Here is an 18,589-nt window from a genome sequence, read left to right on the forward strand (position 1 = left end):
AACCTTCCAATATTTTTCTGATATTTTGAATATCCATATCATGAAATCCTTCTCCACTAATACCACGACAAATGTTAATTATTCTTTGGTATTCATCTTCTACTGGTGGTACAACATTTTCTCCAGGGATTACTTCTGGCCACAGCTTTTTCCAGCAAGAATTTAAAGTCGATTGATTTATTTCTTTAATGGATGCAGAGATCATATCGATACAATTTCGAATAGAAAATTTTTTCCAAGCTTGTGTAACTGTTAAATTCTCATCTTGTCATAGCGCGATCCATATGCGTATAAATCAATCATGTTCATTAATTTTTAATTGTTGTTTTTTTCTGAAACCGTGTTATATAAAACGCGTTGTACAAAAATATACCACAATTCATCAACCGTGTTATACGAGGCTTTGGTTTATATATATATATTTCACAAGAAGAATTAATCTTGTTGTCAATTTATACACTCCTTTTTTATTTTCGTTGCAGAGTTGTTTATATGGTGTTCACTGTTCTGACCAACGTTGTTGGCCGCTTTTGTAGCCGTTAGGGCCAAACGCAGCGGTTTCTGAGTGTAGCGACATTCTTAAAAATATCCTAATTTTAATAAGATATTTCTAAAATATATAATTTATTGGAAATTTATATTTATAAATTTGTAGAGGATCTACTTATATAGATTTCATTATGCCCAAAACTTGACGGCACTCTGGTAGCACTGGCGTGACTTACTCTTTACTCTGGTTGAGTGGCGGGCTCGCACGCCGGTGCGGGCCCCGCGCACCGTATATTATAAATAATGTGTAACTTCTATAAATCGTCAAATAAAATACTACTGTAGCGGCTTAATCTGTGTTTTTTAACTACATATACTATATTTGTAGCAACTATGATTTATTAAAATAAAATGCAATTGTTTCTATTAATCAACATTTTATTAATAAATATAAAAATATTCTTTTCAAACAATGAAAAAAATCATGGAATTTTTACTTTCCATTGAAAAATCCAAGCACGGAGATTCCAGTATAATATCTTCGCATAAGATACTTGTAATTATACTTTGACGTCAATAGGTAATTAATTTTCAAACAAATCTTAATGAATCAATATTCATTCATTTATTTCCAGATCAATCGATGGAAAATAGGCTGCAATATATACATATTTATGTTTGTACATATTATATACAAAAAATCGAATATTTACGCCAGATATACAAAAATATTTACAGCGAATAAAAAAATACTAATCAAATATTCAGTCCTTTTGCACTTTCATTTTAGATTTACTATTTTTACAATACTTTCCTTTGGACAAACTCCTTTCGTTGGACATGTCTTTGCTTTTATGTCTCTTTTTCGATTTTGATTTGTGTTTGTGTTTCTTCTTTGAAGAATGTGAACTTTTTTTTGAGTGTTTTTTATGTTTATTTTTTTTCACTTTTTTTCTTGACTCGTGTATACTGGGCGAAGATGACCAACTGTTGAAAGTTTCGACTGACGCGTGCACTTGCTGTAAAAATGTGTTTCTTTCAGTCACCGATTCATCCTCTTCTTTTAGTTGAAACGTTCTCGAAAACCAGTCAGATGAATGACTAGATGGGGTCGAGCAGCGCGAACGCCTCGGAGAAGAACTCAATGACGAGTCCGATTCATGATCGATCGATTCGCTTTCTCTCGAACGCATTCTAGGAATCTTAGTCTTCAAATATTTACACCTAGAGTAATTCGATAATTTGGTGTTGTAATCGCTATCGGAATCTGAGAGTGAGATTGTCGGACTTAAATTACGCTTTACACTTAACTTCACGAGACCCGACGTCGACGGAAGATTTGGTGGGGTGTGCGGCGAAGGAGGTCTTGTTATGTAAGTGATGGAACTCGATTCGTCACTCATTCGCTGCATAGGTCGGTGTTCGTCGACCAAAATGGCGTCACTGTCAGATGATACTAATAAGTCTACGATTTCTGGAGTCCTCTGCTCGGGTGGTTTTATATATCCGACCATTATAACTTCGTCCGAAGAGTCTTCCGTTTCTGAATGCGAAACTGTCTCTATTACCACTGGATTGCTAATGCTGTTTAAATTCCTTTGCCTATTTTCAGGACTCGGTTGTGTGATATTCCGAGCCGTCGACGGAGCGGTGGGACGCTCCGGTGAAATAACATACAATTCGTTTTCGTCATCCGTGCTCGATATCTCGTTAACATAGTTGCTTTCATTAGGGTTACCATTATGGTAAGTAATGTTACGATCGTATCCGATCATGTCGTACGGCGACGACGCAAACGAGAAGAACTCATGGACGAAATGATCTAGGGCAAGGTTATTATTTATGATGCCGGACAGCAACTCCCTGAACCGTCTCGACAGAATCGAGTGCCAAATAATGATGTGAGAGATGCGAGACACCGCAAACACAATTTCACCAGGATTGAAAAGAAAAACGGAGAGTTCTCTGTTCAGCCATGGAATAAGCCGACCGATTTGAGCTGGGTTGTTTCTGAAAATTAAGAAATATATGAGTTTCACATTATTTAGGTGATTTGTCTAGATAACTTACCTATAAAATTCTGGATTGCTTTCTCTGTAACGGCCAGTGATGTCTGGTAAGGCAATGACCCATAGATTTTGACGGTATACTGTACGTCTAAATATATTGTAAGTTCTTGATTGTATGTGTGCTGGCGCCGGTTGCTGGATATACACCGATGGCACTGGTCTTCTGTACGGCTCGGTTGGAAGTTGTGATTCGGGCGGAATACCAAGCAACAAACGCTGAATTGCTAAATCATCTCCACGGCGCAGTGTTACCGTTGTTCTAGAAAATGATTAAATAAAAATTTTTTTAAAGTTAAAATATTATTGATAACTAGCTGTTGGTACCTCACTATCGTGAGGTACCGAAGCTAGCGAGTGTGCGTATACCGGATCCTCAACTTTTTGGGTTTTAAATATATTTTTTGCTTCGTTCTGATTTTTTTAAATATTTAAAAAAAAGAATGGTTCAAATTGGACATTATGAAGCGACGCCTGTGAGTATTTGTGGAACTGATTTCGGCGCCGGCGTGAAACGTCATCGTGACGTCACTATGGCGCTCTAACGCGAGTGTTTTGGGAATTCGCGGCCCGTTTTAACGCTGCATATAATACAATTTTATCATAAATTTAAATCTTAGTAATAAGAACGTTTTTTAGTTACACCATAAGTTGATTTATAATTTAAAAAAGTTGCTTATATGTTTTATGTGTAAATATAAAAGCCAATTAGATTATAATAAACTAAAAATATCAAGCACCTAATCTGTTACTTTACACCAAAAGTGCGCCTTAAAAATATTAATAATTTTGCATAAAAGGAGAAATTCACTTTTCGGCCCCGGAGCCCGTCGCCGGGAATTCAAAATTTGAAGATTTCATTACGAAGATTGTTTATCTAATTTAATCAATGTATTCTTCTAATCATCAACACATTATGTATATATTTAAGTTAACATAGTTATAACACACCTAGTAAATTTGCAATCCGATTATTTATATTCAGTCAAATGACGAATTAATGAAAATTATTGTCGCGTAGTAAAATTTTATTATTAAATAAAAGTGTTGTCACGGTACTGTCTATTTGAATTCGAATGCTTATTTTTCATTGGTCGAAACTATTTGAATGCTTATTTTTGATTGGTCGAAACAACAGAACGCATTACCGGCGGCGGCTCGAAAATCAGTCGAAGCAAATTCAATTTTTATTTTTATTATTATAATTAAATATATTTCCTTTGTTTACGTGTATTGTTACACACCGTTCATATAAAGCGATATGATTTACAGAGTAGAGAATTAAAGGGAGAATGTTTCGTTTAAAGTTATGCGCGTCCGGAAGCGGAAGCTGCTTAGAACAATTATATATAAGAAGATGCATGCATGATGATTTCAAAGTGTTTTTTTTTGTACACTGCTGTATATACCAATTTTTATAAAGATAATAATTAACCTGTATCTGAATCGGCGGGAGTACAACTCGATAGCTGATGTTAAATCTGTTAGATCGTCTTCGTTAGGAACATGTTGCTGTTCAACGATATACTTATCGTACGAATCGTTAGAACGTATGTTGTGAATGATGCTCTTGAACGGTTGTTTACAAAGCGGACATTCAGCCTTGATCTGAAATAAAATAAAAATATCGGTAACATTCAGAAAATTTGGACTGGATATACATACATATATCATCTCTTTTACCTTACTCCATCTCAAAAGGCAGTTGAAACAAAATTCGTGAAGGCACGTCTCCGTGTACGATTTGTTTTTGAACTTGCCGAGACAGATGGCGCAGTTTGGAGGCGGCGAAGACGAAGGGGACGCTGCGTCTGCTAGCTCAGCTAGAGGAGGAGTGGGTGTGTTGCCACGCTGCATGGTTGCGTTTAGTTTATATCAGACAATCTGCAAACACAATATATTCGAGTTTAGGTCAAAGGTTTAGACAAAGCATATAATTATACAAAATTTCAAGTCTAAGATAAGCTCTTGGGCATAAAAATGTAAATAAAGTAAAATTATATTATAAATGTATACTGTGTGAAGCAATAGTGACTTGTAACTTTTATCATAGAATCGTTAGATAATTTATACAATAACATATTTGCAACAAATATAAGATAATACGATCTATAAGCTGATTCCAGCATTAACTTTTAGTGACATATAGTTATATGTAATATTTTATTGGGATTAACTGCTTCACTTGGCATTTTACTCAGGGGGTGATATATGTATGAATTTTTCATATGATCCATTAGGTGTTTTTTTATTATTTTTCTCCCCTTTGCGTTTAGTAATTTATTTTGCTATTTATTATTTCTCAAAATTTAAAACAATCCAGTAAACATAGAATTATGTAAATTATTATGAATTATATTTCTATTGCTCAATTTTATTATTATTAAATTATAAAAAAAAATCCATAAAACAAATTCTTTATTTATGTAAGACAATCTTGTGTTTCTTTTTCAATGAAGGATCCATTGCAGAGAGTCATTCATGGAGTGTTCACTGTTCTGACTAGTGCTCACTCCCTCGCACCTAATCCGTCCAACAGTATTGCACAACCAATTCATTTATAGAACAATTATTTTATATATTGCTCATATAAGTAGTCCTCTAAATAAACGTGTTTTTTAAATATTTTTCTATTATTATTTTTCTGTTGTATATTTATTATTTACCTAAAAAGAGAAGAGAATAATATCGGTATTTTGAACAATATTTCAAACATGATGTGATTAAACTACAATAGATTATTTCCCCTTAAGTATTAAATAACCTGATTTATTTGTAAAACTATACTATTGTCAATTATATATAGAAAGAGGTCTGTGAGTATCAGAATTGAGAGATGTCAATATTATTACCAATAACATGATGCCAGTATTATAGAAGTGGAATCTTGTATAGCAAAACCCACAACACACTACACCATATGTAAGTCATTTTGAATATACCTTCAAAAGGGAATTTGAGTAAGGAATATGAAAGAAATTACTTGCATTTGGTTAGAAATATTATAGGCCATAAATATAAAGATTATGTATATCGCAAAGCAGCAATAAATAATACTTTCACAACATACAATAGTTAATTCACTTTAAGTGAATTAAATTAAAACAATGTTTTTCCTGTACAATATAAATGCATTAAACACCGAGATATATATTTCAGACGCGGGCGGTGAAATACTTTTCCTCTCGATCGCTCGCGTGTTAAGTAACGAAAGTGAATGAAAGATAAAGGCATGCCGACCGGATGCTCTTATCTCTCACTCACTCTCGTCACTTAACAAGAGGGAAATTATCTCACCGCCCGCATCTGTACAGAAGGGGTATTGAAAAATTTAAATAATAATAAAACATTCATATACTGAATTTTATTTGCTGTAATAACTGAAAATCGACTTTTGCTAATATAAGAACGGATAATAAACAAATGTCCTATTGTAAAGGTATCTCAAAAACCTTTTTTGAATCTTTTCCACTAAAATGGAATATTTGGTTATTCGGGGATTTCAAATTATAGGTCCTGATTCAAGAATGTTTCATAACATTCTTGAGTTCATACTAAAGTGTCATAGAGGACGCAAATAACCGACGAATAGTCAAAGTGAAAAGCGTTCTTCATAACAAAGCTGAGTATCTTGGAAGATTTATCACAGACGTTGTGCATGTATAGAGAGAACCTCCAATTGCTCTCAAAAGTGATTCTGAGATCTTTAGTGGAAGTTTCTCTAGTCAAAATGTTCCCACTAAGATCGTAGGAATAAAATGATAGCGAACGGGACTGAGAAAATGACACAGTATGGTATTTTCCAACACGGTTAAATCACTCTGAAGAGAAGGGTCCGCAACAGATCGAATGCATTTATACAATTTTAAATCATCTTTGTACAGAAGAAAACTTGAATTTGTAACTGCTGTATTGAAGTCATTAATAAATAACATAAAGCGCAGAAGGTCCAGGTCGAACCCTCGAGGAACCCCCGAAGGGGTGAAATATTCTTTCGTCAATCACCCGCCATAGGTTACAAACTGTCTACGATCACTCAAGTAACTTGTCAAATATTTAAAAATGAGAAAGCAAAAAGTTAAAATAAACTATGCTTATTCCAAAGAGAAAATGATATATCATGGTGTACAACAGGGGCCCAAATTAGGACCATTGTTGTTTATAATATGTATTAATGATATAATTAATCAATGAAATTGTGGAATGAGATTTTACACCCAGAGCAACAGGTTTGGTAATTAGTCCACATTCCTTATGCATCCTTCTAAAATTGGTAAAAAAAAAAAAAAATTGTGAAGTAATGTATTTAACAGTTTCAATGTTGCAAGATTTTACCTGAGAAACATTCTGATACTGCATATTTTAAAAAATACTCGAAGAATCCGTGCATCGACTCCATGAATGTTTCGTTTTTCAAAGGGATTTACTAATGGCGAAGCACCAATCCTATTTCTATAGACTGGGTATTACAAAAATAAAAAGTTCAATATTTCAATTAGAATATGTAAAAAAAATTGTAGTCCACCGGTGTCCATATGTTACTAAATATATTTTAACATGTAAGAAACAATAAATTATCATAAAAATGAGAAATATCACCACTTTATTTTAAAAAGCACATGCCGCACCTGAAGGGTTAAATAAGCTTTACCCAAATTATTTAATACAATCTTAGTTCCTAATAGTCAATGTGACGGCTTTTTTCAAACACAACTAGGTATATGTTGAAACTGTAAGACTGTCAAAGAGACGACAGAAAGGACTGGAATGAATCGATGCTGTGGCTCATATTTATCAGGAAATGTTTCATAAATGAGTATCGAAAAATTGCAACATCAAGATATCGATTGTGAGTACATAACCTAAAAATGATTTATAAAATAATTGCACAGTGGTACCAACGAAACTATTTCACCGAATCTGTCAAAATGGAAAAAATGCGACTGCGGTCAATGGTCGACGATTTCGTGTTATTTTCACACGTTTCGTGCATAATTCGATCACCGTTAGAATGCGACGGGCGAGGGGAGGCAGAATGAGCGGAGAGGGAAGAGGGGGGCAACGTCATGTTATGTCTGGTTAAAAGGAGGGCGGAGGGGTCCGGTCGGACGTACCGGAGGCTCCATGCGCGCGTGGCGGAGGCTCGGGGCCTCCGAGGCGAGCTGTAATGCACGCGCGCCGCCGGCCCGCTCCCGTCAGCTGACGAGCTATCTGTGTCCGTCAGAGCGGCGACGGCGCATGCGCACACGATACCGACGACACCTCGACGGGCGTATTTACGTTCTTTCGTACGGCGCCTTCGGTGAATTAAGGCGCGACTGGCAAAATCAATACACATTCGCGAACACGCGACTATACGGCTGTCTCGGGACTGTCGAACGAAGATGGTTATCTATTAAATGACTATAGTATATCTCTTTTGTTCCGTTTTTCGCGTACCTGCTTAACTTCAATACGCTCATGTTTATGGGTTAAAAATAAGAAATAGGAGGAACTTTTAAATATTTAGCGTCATTTGCTTTTAAACATATTATTAGTACTGATTGAAAATTTACTTTTGGGCGCTTGAGGTTATCGCTGTGATGCTATTAGACCGCGCCGGTGGGCGTATCGTAGTAAACATCGTGTGAATGAATATATGTATGTACAAGTATATATCTTTTTATGAACCACAAATCGAAATTTCCCAATGAATCATTCAAAAATATCGATCAATTAACGTAGTTCTCAAATGCGAACTTAAGCGATCAAGTGGTTACAAACCTAAAGAATAAATCTTACAGAAACTCATTGCCACCCGTTATCAAACATCTTATGTTTGGATTAATGTGTAACATTTACTGTTTTTACGACAGACATTATCGTTTATAAATTAATATTGTGGGGGCCTATTTATCTATTTCTTTATTCATTCATTATGAACAAAACTTGTTGGTGCTCTAGTAGCAGTGACATGGTAGTACATTATTTTGGTGGACCTCCACGGGAAGACAACGGCCGGCGGTGCCACGTCCACCGTTCACTCGCATGTATTTCAAGAACAAACATGTAAACTATTATAAACTTTTAATAAAATACTACTGCAGCGACTTAATATGTGTAATTGCTACCCGTCCGCCAAATATTTATTTTCGCAACAGATTTTAAATCGCGTAGGATTTGTGCAATCGGTATAGATATTTGATGTTCTCGTAGCCTTTTCTTTGTCATGTAGTCTCAGAGTTGTTTTGAAAGATTAAGATGAATTCTTGGATTTTGGACTCTTTAGCTGAAGTAGGTTTGATGTGAAACGAAAAGCAGCTGTTTCCTCGGTTCTGATTGGTGCGAGTTCAGTTGAACTTTCGTGAGTTCCAAGTCGAAAGCGTATAAGTAGAAAGAGCAAGTTCTAGATGAAAGTGTATTCCGAAAAGAAGTATAATATATGATGGAAGCTTGAGATTGATTTTTGCGAGAACGCTATGTTATCGCTTTTATATACTATTTTAGTGACAAGGGACGTGCTTCGCTCATTCATATACTCGACTGAGACGGGATTGTTTGTTACTAATCTTTAAAAAAACGGTCATTATTCAAACAGTTAGTTTAATTTAATATTGGGCACATTCCACTTCATTTTTCGGATTTTTAAAAGAAGCATTAATGAGCCGAGATGGACCTTGAGAAAGTTCGTTTATTTATAAGTGCATAGTCTGATAAAAGTAATATAATATAAAAAGTCATAGTCTAAAAAGATAATTTTAGAAATTTTTGTTCAGGAAGAACATAAAAAGACAAAAAGAGGACGTCTGGTCACCTTAATGGTATTGGCATCAAAATCGCTTTAATCTGTATTCATATAAACATTGACTGTTCTTTGTTCGAAAATGATAATCCGTCTAAAATATCCGATCTGCAAGTACGCTTGTATAGAACTGGCGTGACGAATAAACTTGTTCTGCAAATCATAACTACTTTTGTACTTGCAATACATTTAGTTTTACGCTCAAAGAGTGACCCGGGTAATCACACAGAGCATTTATAAATTAAAACAAATAAAAATAATAATACATTTGATAATCTTGGAAATATTTTCCTGTAGGAATCCTTTAAAGTGGATTTCAACATTGAAATACAAATGTCACTATTCATACTATACGCTATTTTATCCTCAATAATAACTATAAATAAAAATAGATGTTCGATTGTAAAAGTGTGAAATATATTGAAATGCCTTCTCGTCAAAGAAATATTAAAAATATGTTTTTGATAAGAAATAAATATGTACATAAATGTATTAGTAAAAATAAAAATAATTTAAAATAAAAAAATAGTTTTAGTGAAAACATAAATTAGAATATTTAATCGCAAATTTGAGTGTTTAAATAGTTTTTAAAACAAAGTATAATTGAAATTAAATGTAGCAGCGATTCGCGAACTGACTGAGAAGGGCGCGGCGTTCGCAAGCGGGACTTGTGCGGGAGAAGTGTTCGCGGATCTCTGTCGCGTTCGCCGCTGTCTGTGCGCGCTAAAGATTTGACCAGTTTTTCCAATTACACGGCCTTCATCATGGCGAAAATGGCGTTTCAGCACCAGGCGGGCACGGCCATGGAGTGCCTCAGTGTTAGTTTTCACCGTTTTGCCTATATTTTATCCATCGTATTCTCGCGTCCGCATTTGACACACCAACAAACGTCACTTTGTTCCTGCGTTCGATTGGAATATTACCATTACAGATTATTAGTAAATAGCGATCGTGGGGCGTTGTTCAGTCATCATCTTTCAGACCGAATCGATTCTAAATGTGTATCAAAAATTGTGCAAACATTATTATCGATTCACTGTTTATCTATGACTATGATTCAATTCGTTTGCTCAATATAAAGGTGTACAACACCTTATCTCGATTTAACCAGTTATTTTACCGTATATATTTTCAATAAATTCATATATTTTATTCCAATAATATTTTACTTTATGTTCTGAAATATAAAGTGAATCTTTTTAATCATAAATAAAATCACCTGATAACAGGGTGCAGAAACATTCACGAAATGAGTAGTAATTTCAGAACAGTTTTATAATTCTCACAATTCCGTCGATGAAGTGGATACCTTCCATTCTGGAATATAAGAAGCACAGTTGTCTGGAGACATCTGACGCTAAGCATGTTTTGAAACTTATGAAGGGCATCCTCTTCTGACGTTTGTTAGAGCCAGGACATCTGTACTAAGGTTGTCACCATCCTGTTCCTTAACACATGTACACAAATTTGTGCATTTCGTGATTTAATTTTGTACGTGTAGGGACGTAAACCCAAACTTGCCATTTCTCTCTCAATTATGAATAATGATGAAATGTATTAACGCAAATAGAGTGTAGGTAAAATTTGAGTCCCTTTTTTATTATTTATGGCCTTCGAACGTTAATCCCTAATCTGAGGTTTGTCGCCAATACTTGGGCCTACGCATACCACCAGTTTGGTTGTTGTAATTGATATGATGTTTGAGAAACTGGGAACAAAACATGTAACGAAGTATCGACGTTTTCGCTGTCAATAGTATCAAAGTTGAACAGTCATGCGAATATCGCCGTGTAAATCGACAATAAAGTGTTAAAAATAAAGAAATTATTATATAGGTCACAATGTTCGATATTTGTTGTTTTTATAACGCATAAAAGTATTTCACTGTCATATTTTCATGAACTGGACCGTATTGCTTTTATTTTTAAAATATGTGTATTTGGTGATTCTCAACACAGAATTATTTTTTATTTTATTGTACGCGATCAAAAGTTATGATGGTTGAAAAAATTAAGCTTAGGTTCTAATTTTCGCAAATGCTGCATGGTTGCATTTTTAGGAATAATGCCTGGTATTCAATGTGTTAATATTCTGCAATGCACATTGATCCACTTATTGCCAGAAACGAGGAGCTGGTCTGGTTCTTATCATTTCATTTTAATATCTTATGATTTTTTCTTATAATACCATACATTCTTTTTTGACTATTGTGATGGATGGTTTTACTTTAAATAAATATATAAAAATAGTAATATAATTAACATAATATCAAAAGAAGGAAGATTTTATTACTTCAATATTACAATAAGAACGAAAGTGTTTTTTAAGTTGTATTTTTTTGGGGTAGTTGGTCTGACTCCTACGTCCATCCACGAGGGCGAGTCCTGGGATCTCCTTTGTAGCTACTGTTCTAGTGTATTTATTAATAAATTAAATCTTGGCGATTTAGATGACTTATTAAATCCATTGATGAGTCATCCCTTATCTCGCACAATTGGCTCAAAAGTATTAAGAATGATTTTTAAATAATCCTTTTAATGAAAAAAATGCAATGAAACTTGATCACCGATTCCAGCAAAGACACCATTCTTCATAACAGTGGGGGAAGTCTTCCTCAGTGATGATTCCTATTTCATCTGCGATTAATCAGTCCCATTTCGAAACAGTACCACATGAAAACTCGATCCGACAACGAAGCAACTACTCTATACGCTATCTTCAACATCTGATTTTACAAGTTAAATCACTTCATTCTCGTGATTATTTTTTAAAAATGGTTAAAAATCATTATTGTTGCAATTTAAATTTTTTTTCAATCAAACGACAAATATCGATGCGTGTTAATGTGTATTGGTACTAGAAAATGTTAAAATTTAAATCCAATGGCATTACACATTTCAGTATGTGTTGAAACAATCCAAACTTTGGTTATAATTTTTGTTGATTTTATACAAAAATATTTCACCATCTAGATATAATACCTAATTCTGAATGCATAGATTCTTTGAAAATAAATAAAAGCTGTGGATTCGGAGTCGTAAAAAAACAACTGACTCTGACTCCTTTTTAACCCTTTCCACCACAACTAATAATTTTTTAATTGTTCGTCGTGCGCCATGTGTTTTAAGTCGGTAATATGAAATAAATAAAAATTATTATGCACTTAATCAAATACTCAACAACAGTGAACTGGCCACCGGCCTGCATGGTCACATACAATGGCGCGGCACTAATCCTAAGAAATATTATTATAACTATTTTTTGATCTTTCGTCTTTGTTGTTATTTACGTAAAAATAAATTTAATATTTTAAGATTATATTATCGAAATTTTTAAATTCGGATTCGGAGAAAATTTCCAACGACTCCACAGCCTTGGTTTTGTTCCCTAAAATATGAAAACATCCAGTGATAAAGCAAATATGATTGAATTGTCTGATAATTCGAGCAGTCCATCCATTGAAGTAGGCGCATTCCGAATAAAAACATATAAAAAAAAATACTAGGACTGTTAAGTGTCAATTTTATTACTTGATTTATGAGGGTCAAGTGTCTAATGCCAAATACATTATGGTGAAGTGGTTAATGCAAAATTGAATTGTATAGTGGTTCTTCACATTCCTTTGCACTTTTGTGCTTGAGGAGAGTATTTTACAAGATGCACTTTTGTAAAGTACGACTAATTGAAAGGCTCTGGCTCAACCAAGGAAAGTCCAACTGTACTCCTGAGATACTCCCTTCAGTACTATCACCCCCATTTTGCCTATAAATCTCTTCTGGAGAGTGCCAAAAATTTTAATTACTTTTGCGACAAATTTCGTATATCACCCATAATGAAATATCAATAAAAGAATTTGTTAAAGTAATATATTTTTTACTTTTAAGATAGTTTGTTAATCAGATTATATTTTCAGATTCCTATAACATTGCACAAGGAAACCGGCACGGATCCAGAGGGCCGTGAAGTCATGAAATGTGGATTTAAAATCGGCGGGGGAATAGATCAAGATTTCAAAAAGAGCCCACAAGGATACACTGACAATGTATATACTATAAAATATATATTTTATATGAAATACCTCATTAAAACTGTCTCAATTGCAGGGAATATACGTTACGGAAGTTCACGAGGGAAGTCCGGCGGCAAAATCGGGACTGAGAATGCACGACAAGATCCTTCAATGTAACGGCTACGACTTTACAATGGTGACGCATAAAAAAGCTGTCGGTTACATCAAAAAGCACCCCGTGCTCAACCTCCTGGTGGCGAGAAAGGGCGTCACGTCCACATAGATAAACTACCTCGCTCCGTAACCGAGTCTGATCTGTTCCCAAACGTTACTCTTACGACAAACGCTCGAGTGATCGATTCGCCGAGCGCTCAGTCACCAGTTGCCAAATTTTCACACTTAGATTATCATGTTAATTAATAATAATGATTTTATGCACTCGGACATCCTGAAAGTATTGGAATACAGGGTACGATGGGATTTATTTTTGAAAAAGACCATTAGCAGTGGCGCAGCAGTTAATCGGTCGCGGATGCTTCGAGAATCATTTCAGTTGCATTAGAGATGTTCGAGTGCGATCGGTACACATTTTTGAGGCTAAAAAGTGAGGTCGTGCATTTAAGGCAGTTTTGAAATTTATTTTTAATAATAATATGAGAAAAAGTTCCACTTCATTTAAGAATAGTTGATCTATTTATAGTCAAAGATTTATTCTATCGTTTCTCTTTGATTTTCTTGTGAAAATCGATATATCGCTTTGTAAATATGTTATATAATACTTAATGTAAGACATATTTTTTCTGTATATAAACGACATGCCATTTCTTGTAATTTTGCAATTACATATTTCCATTTATCGTGTTTGATCATATTTATATTATATTTTATTTTATACATAATTATTATGAATAGTAAGAATCAATCTGCATTTAATTATTATAATTTTTCATATAATGAAAATCATTTTTTCTAATGCAAATATTTTCATTATTATTTATTTATGTTTCTTATTCATACATATTCCATATTCTTTAATAAATTATTTAATTTTGGAATACGTATATGTATTTGTGAGTCTGGACATTTCCGGTGAAGACAACGGGAAACCACTACAAATAATTAATTTGGAAGTTATGTGAAAAAATGATTGTATTTGTATTTGTACAATATGGATTAATTATGCTTTTTTTATTGAATTAAAAATATATTGTTCCAGGTATTTCCCCCCTGAATATATAGATTTTAATTGTCTTAAGTCAGATTATCCACAATTTTTTTAGTATAAACTCTGTCGGTTAGTGTTACCTATGAATGACAATTAAGTGTCATATAACTCGTTTAGATTGTAAAAGTTTAAAATTGCATTTTTACGAAATATTTATATGGATACTAACATTTTAGCACCGTTTTCTATATAATTATACTCATTTAAAAACAATAGTTACCCATAGTGATATTCAAGGTCATCAAAATTGAATTGCTTTTATTTTTTAAAGACTTGATGATGATGTAGTTACTAAGGACTCGTCGGTTTTAAAAAGAAAACGATTCATTTATGTCACAACTATTGAGATATAGCGTAATAGAGGGAACATGTAATGGTTGTTAGTTTGAAGAATCAATATTACTAAAGGCCTTTGCTATTTTTAATCTACAAAAAAAATAATAAATAACGTGATTTGTGCCACAAAGATGTGATTTTTTGATTTTTGAGATACTTTTTTTCAATAAGTTTTTAAGTTTTGTATAATTTTATACTTTATTATGTTACATAACAGGTTAAATGACATGAATATTTGCAAATTTAACTCTAATTGTATGTATTTACTGGCGGAGAGAAGGGGTTTCTCGGAACCAAAAGCGATTTTTTTATTTTGCTCTGAAAAGCGGTCTGGCGTTACAAATGGCCGTCAAAGGATTTTGAAAATATCGTATTTCTTTAGGAATAATATCTAATGATATTTTAATAAAGGGCATGCATGACATAACCTCAAATGTTCATATGTATATGTTATTTTTTGTAAAATAATATTTAATGGGAATAAATTTACGTCTTACCAAATCCATGAAATAGAACATTTTTTCTCATCTTTTTGATAAAAAAAAACATTGTGATTTTCGGCAAATGTCAATTAACAAGTTTTTGTCTTGAATTATATAAAATGGAATATTTTTTTATCATAGTGAATATATTGCTGTGATTATTATTTTCTGCAAAAATTTTTTTTTGCAAATACGGGTAAATTTAAAATTCATGTACTTTTTGCTTCATTTCGCATGTTTTAATGCAATTTTGGGTTATGTTTAATTTCTATCAAATTTTGTAGACAAACTTTCATGATTTGAAGTTATAACCTACTTATGAAATATGAGAAAGATTGTATTTATGATATCAAATTCCATTGAAAGCCTTTATAGTTTTTACTATTTTTCTTAGAATCAAACTATTGTTTCTTAAACTTTTTTTATTTAAAAAATCAGTAAGTGGTTTAAAATTAAGTTGTGATATTTATTTCAATACCAAGTCTAGACTTTCCGATTAAAAATGGAAAAAAATATGTCATTTGACTGTCTCGGAATATCTCACAATGATTTTTATTATTAAAATATGGAAATGTCCATATTTTAATAATAAAAATGTGTTCTGTTTGTTATTCTTTTATCAATTAGTTCTGGCTCACTTTCACCCCTGATGGTTTGGTATTTCGAGTGAGATATGATCATCTTGTGTTAATAAGAGTATGTAAGTAAGATTAAATATAATCCTGGCGAGTATATTCAATCATGCATTGATCTTATGTAAAAGTATATTGCAATGATAAAGCCCATACGTATACATATCAATCAAGTTCTCTTATATTTGTGGCAAAAAGTGGAATTATCAATCATTTTTCAAACAACGCGCTCCCTCTACGTTATATGTACCTCAATGGTCATATCAATGTCCAAAGATGTTCAACTTATATACATATGTATGTTATACGTATAGATGTGTGTCTATGTAACTCTTATTATATGTGTCATATTGTGAATAGTAACTTTAAACTGTTCACATTGTCGTAAAGAAAGGCTACTGAAGTTGTCTAAATTATTATTTTAATTTAATTAGATCGGTGGTAGTCTACGGTTGTGAAGAATAGTCCATGACTATTTACGCTGGGGGGATAGCTGCTGATGATTTAGATATACGAAATCATCGACGATTTCTGCTTCCATGAGTTGAAATTATAATATTTTTATTATAAATTATGAAAGTAATAGTGTTAAAATTTTTAATCGGAAATTATAGGTTTATTGCGGTTAAATTAATTTTTAAGCGAATAATTCTTTTATATATTATGTAAATTAAACAAACGTGCAATTTAATAAAGTACATCTTTGAAATGTATATCATATTTTATTACCGACGATTGTGTTTTTTTCTTCATTTCTTTTATACAATAGCTGTCTTATATCTTTTTAATGTAACCAATAAATGAACAAAATTAAATGTTGTATTATTTTATTTTTAAATTAATTCATATTCACAGATAACGATCCTAATAAAGCAACAATATTATATTAATAACAACTCAAGTTCTAGGAGGCCATTCCCATTGGCCTTTGGGCGGTTGAGAGATCAGCGGCTCCCACGGTTTCCACGTTAGCATATTACGAGCTAGGGACAGCTCGTTTTCAGCCTGGACGATCAGTTCTTCGATCTGGCCGCAGTTGATCATTTTTTCAATCTGCATCGTATCTGTCGTCTAAGACAATGTTGAAATAATATTTGCATGTCGATTTTTTTAATAAGAATACAAGGTGACCAGATTTTGAAAATATCAAAGGACACTAAAAAAAATAAAAAGGGCCAATTTTTGTTCATTTTTTTGAAGAGGACAAAAAAGAAGGAATTTCTATGGGAGTTAAACATTCGTTCAAGAAGATGGAAGAACAACATATTTGAGGAGGACGTCTGTTCACCCTAGTTAATAATACCTGTTTAAGTACGGCGGCCCTCTCGATTACGACCTGTTCGGTGTGTTTCCTGTAAGCGGCAGTCTCGGGCATTTTCCCCAACGTGTTAAGAAGCTTCGTATACAGTACGCCTAAGCTCCGATGGCCGTTGCCGGCGACCTTCAAGCCGGTAAGGCCGGTTGTCTAAAAAGCAAAATATTTTAATAATTATGGGTATAAAGCGAACAGATTTCAAGATAATTTACTAACCAATTTCGAAGATGCCATCCTCGTTAGGTAACTATGGTATGACAGATAGAGTTGTGCAATAAAATGATATAGTAACGGTACATAATATTAGTTACAATGATATTTCTGCAACTTTATAGTTTTAAATATGTAATAACACGTATTGTATTTATTTAAAAATATTGGCTACTATGATGTTTTTCAAAATCAAATGCGGTTACATATTTATCAGTTTATCTAAACAGCAATGAAATGATGTATATAAAAAAAATGTTTAACACCACTGACACCAAAATTAGTTTACCTTTTCGAGCAGTATGGTGTCAACAACGATATTAGTTAGAATTTATTAGCTATTATGACAAACAGGGACGTCATTTGAAGTCCCCCACCCAACATCCTTGAATTTAGCTAGAAAGGTGCATGTCATTTAATTAAATACTATTAATCTTAATGAAATTGAAATACTAAAATAAGATGAAATGACGTCCCCGATTCTAAACCAGAAATTCTCAAGCTATCCCTTAAAGAAAATCTAAAAAAAAACAGTCTCGAATCTATCCCGAAAATATTTTTTAAAATATGTAAATATATATTTTTACTGATGAAAATATCATTACTCTGGCAGGTACTAGTAAAATAATATGTTTCAACTTATTAGTAATATATATATATATATATATATATATATATATATATATATATATATATATATATATATATATATATATATATATATATATAATATATAGATTGATCCAAAAATAAACACATAAATTTAAGGATATCTTCAGATTTTTTTTATTAGTCGAGCATTTGTGACGTATTTCATTGATTATCAAAAATAATATCATTTAAATGGCCACCTCTGAATCGTTTGCATCAGCCGATCCTTTTAATGTAATTTTCGATAATTTTTATAGTAATAAAAGTGTGAACACGGAAACTTATTAAACTTAAGAACGAAAATACGATTTAAAATATGTTTAATGAAAGGGTAGGGGTTTGGAACCGGTTTCTAAATATTTTTATATATTGTAGGGGCCTATTTATATGTAT

General features: G+C 32.9%; 3 protein-coding genes across 3 annotated transcripts; 1 reads left to right on the forward strand and 2 right to left on the reverse strand.

Annotated features, from left to right (window-relative positions):
• Positions 1 to 1,091: 1,091 nt before the first annotated feature.
• Positions 1,092 to 7,770, reverse strand: LOC148237421 (E3 ubiquitin-protein ligase Topors-like). The gene is made up of 5 exons (XM_088204830.1): positions 7,670 to 7,770; positions 4,239 to 4,439; positions 3,991 to 4,163; positions 2,560 to 2,817; positions 1,092 to 2,499 (listed from the first exon to the last, which is right to left on the reverse strand). Exons 2-5 carry the CDS (start codon positions 4,410 to 4,412, stop codon positions 1,254 to 1,256), a joined length of 1,851 nt encoding a protein of 616 aa, XP_088060956.1. The 5' UTR covers positions 4,413 to 4,439; positions 7,670 to 7,770; the 3' UTR covers positions 1,092 to 1,253.
• Positions 7,771 to 9,995: 2,225 nt separating this feature from the next.
• Positions 9,996 to 16,835, forward strand: LOC148237422 (tax1-binding protein 3 homolog). Its single transcript, XM_088205708.1, has 3 exons — positions 9,996 to 10,154; positions 13,250 to 13,378; positions 13,440 to 16,835. The coding sequence occupies exons 1-3, from the start codon at positions 10,101 to 10,103 to the stop codon at positions 13,626 to 13,628; spliced, it is 372 nt and encodes a 123-aa protein (XP_088061834.1). The 5' UTR covers positions 9,996 to 10,100; the 3' UTR covers positions 13,629 to 16,835.
• ND-13B (NADH dehydrogenase (ubiquinone) subunit ND-13B) lies at positions 16,831 to 17,610 on the reverse strand. Its single transcript, XM_088205709.1, has 3 exons — positions 17,552 to 17,610; positions 17,324 to 17,485; positions 16,831 to 17,091 (listed from the first exon to the last, which is right to left on the reverse strand). The coding sequence occupies exons 1-3, from the start codon at positions 17,567 to 17,569 to the stop codon at positions 16,918 to 16,920; spliced, it is 354 nt and encodes a 117-aa protein (XP_088061835.1). The 5' UTR covers positions 17,570 to 17,610; the 3' UTR covers positions 16,831 to 16,917.
• Positions 17,611 to 18,589: the final 979 nt, after the last annotated feature.

Source organism: Plectrocnemia conspersa, unplaced genomic scaffold (assembly GCF_051122295.1).
Source record: "Plectrocnemia conspersa isolate PC_06_02 unplaced genomic scaffold, ASM5112229v1 ptg000002l, whole genome shotgun sequence".
In the NCBI taxonomy this organism is placed as follows: Eukaryota; Metazoa; Arthropoda; class Insecta; order Trichoptera; family Polycentropodidae; genus Plectrocnemia; species Plectrocnemia conspersa.

What these genes read in the sequence shown, in the direction of transcription:
- LOC148237421 (XM_088204830.1), bottom strand. Translation starts at nt 4,412, where the DNA reads ATGCAGCGTGGCAACACACCCACTCCTCCTCTAGCTGAGCTAGCAGAC. An exon ending in TCCCGCCGATTCAGATACAG is followed by an intron (nt 2,818 to 3,990) that starts GTTAATTATTAT and finishes ATCATTTTCTAG; the next exon opens with AACAACGGTAACACTGCGCC. An exon ending in AGCAATCCAGAATTTTATAG is followed by an intron (nt 2,500 to 2,559) that starts GTAAGTTATCTA and finishes CTTAATTTTCAG; the next exon opens with AAACAACCCAGCTCAAATCG.
- ND-13B (XM_088205709.1), bottom strand. An exon ending in GGGCCGCCGTACTTAAACAG is followed by an intron (nt 17,092 to 17,323) that starts GTATTATTAACT and finishes ACATTGTCTTAG; the next exon opens with ACGACAGATACGATGCAGAT.
- LOC148237422 (XM_088205708.1), top strand. Translation starts at nt 10,101, where the DNA reads ATGGCGAAAATGGCGTTTCAGCACCAGGCGGGCACGGCCATGGAGTGC. An exon ending in CGGCCATGGAGTGCCTCAGT is followed by an intron (nt 10,155 to 13,249) that starts GTTAGTTTTCAC and finishes TTATATTTTCAG; the next exon opens with ATTCCTATAACATTGCACAA. An exon ending in CACAAGGATACACTGACAAT is followed by an intron (nt 13,379 to 13,439) that starts GTATATACTATA and finishes TCTCAATTGCAG; the next exon opens with GGAATATACGTTACGGAAGT.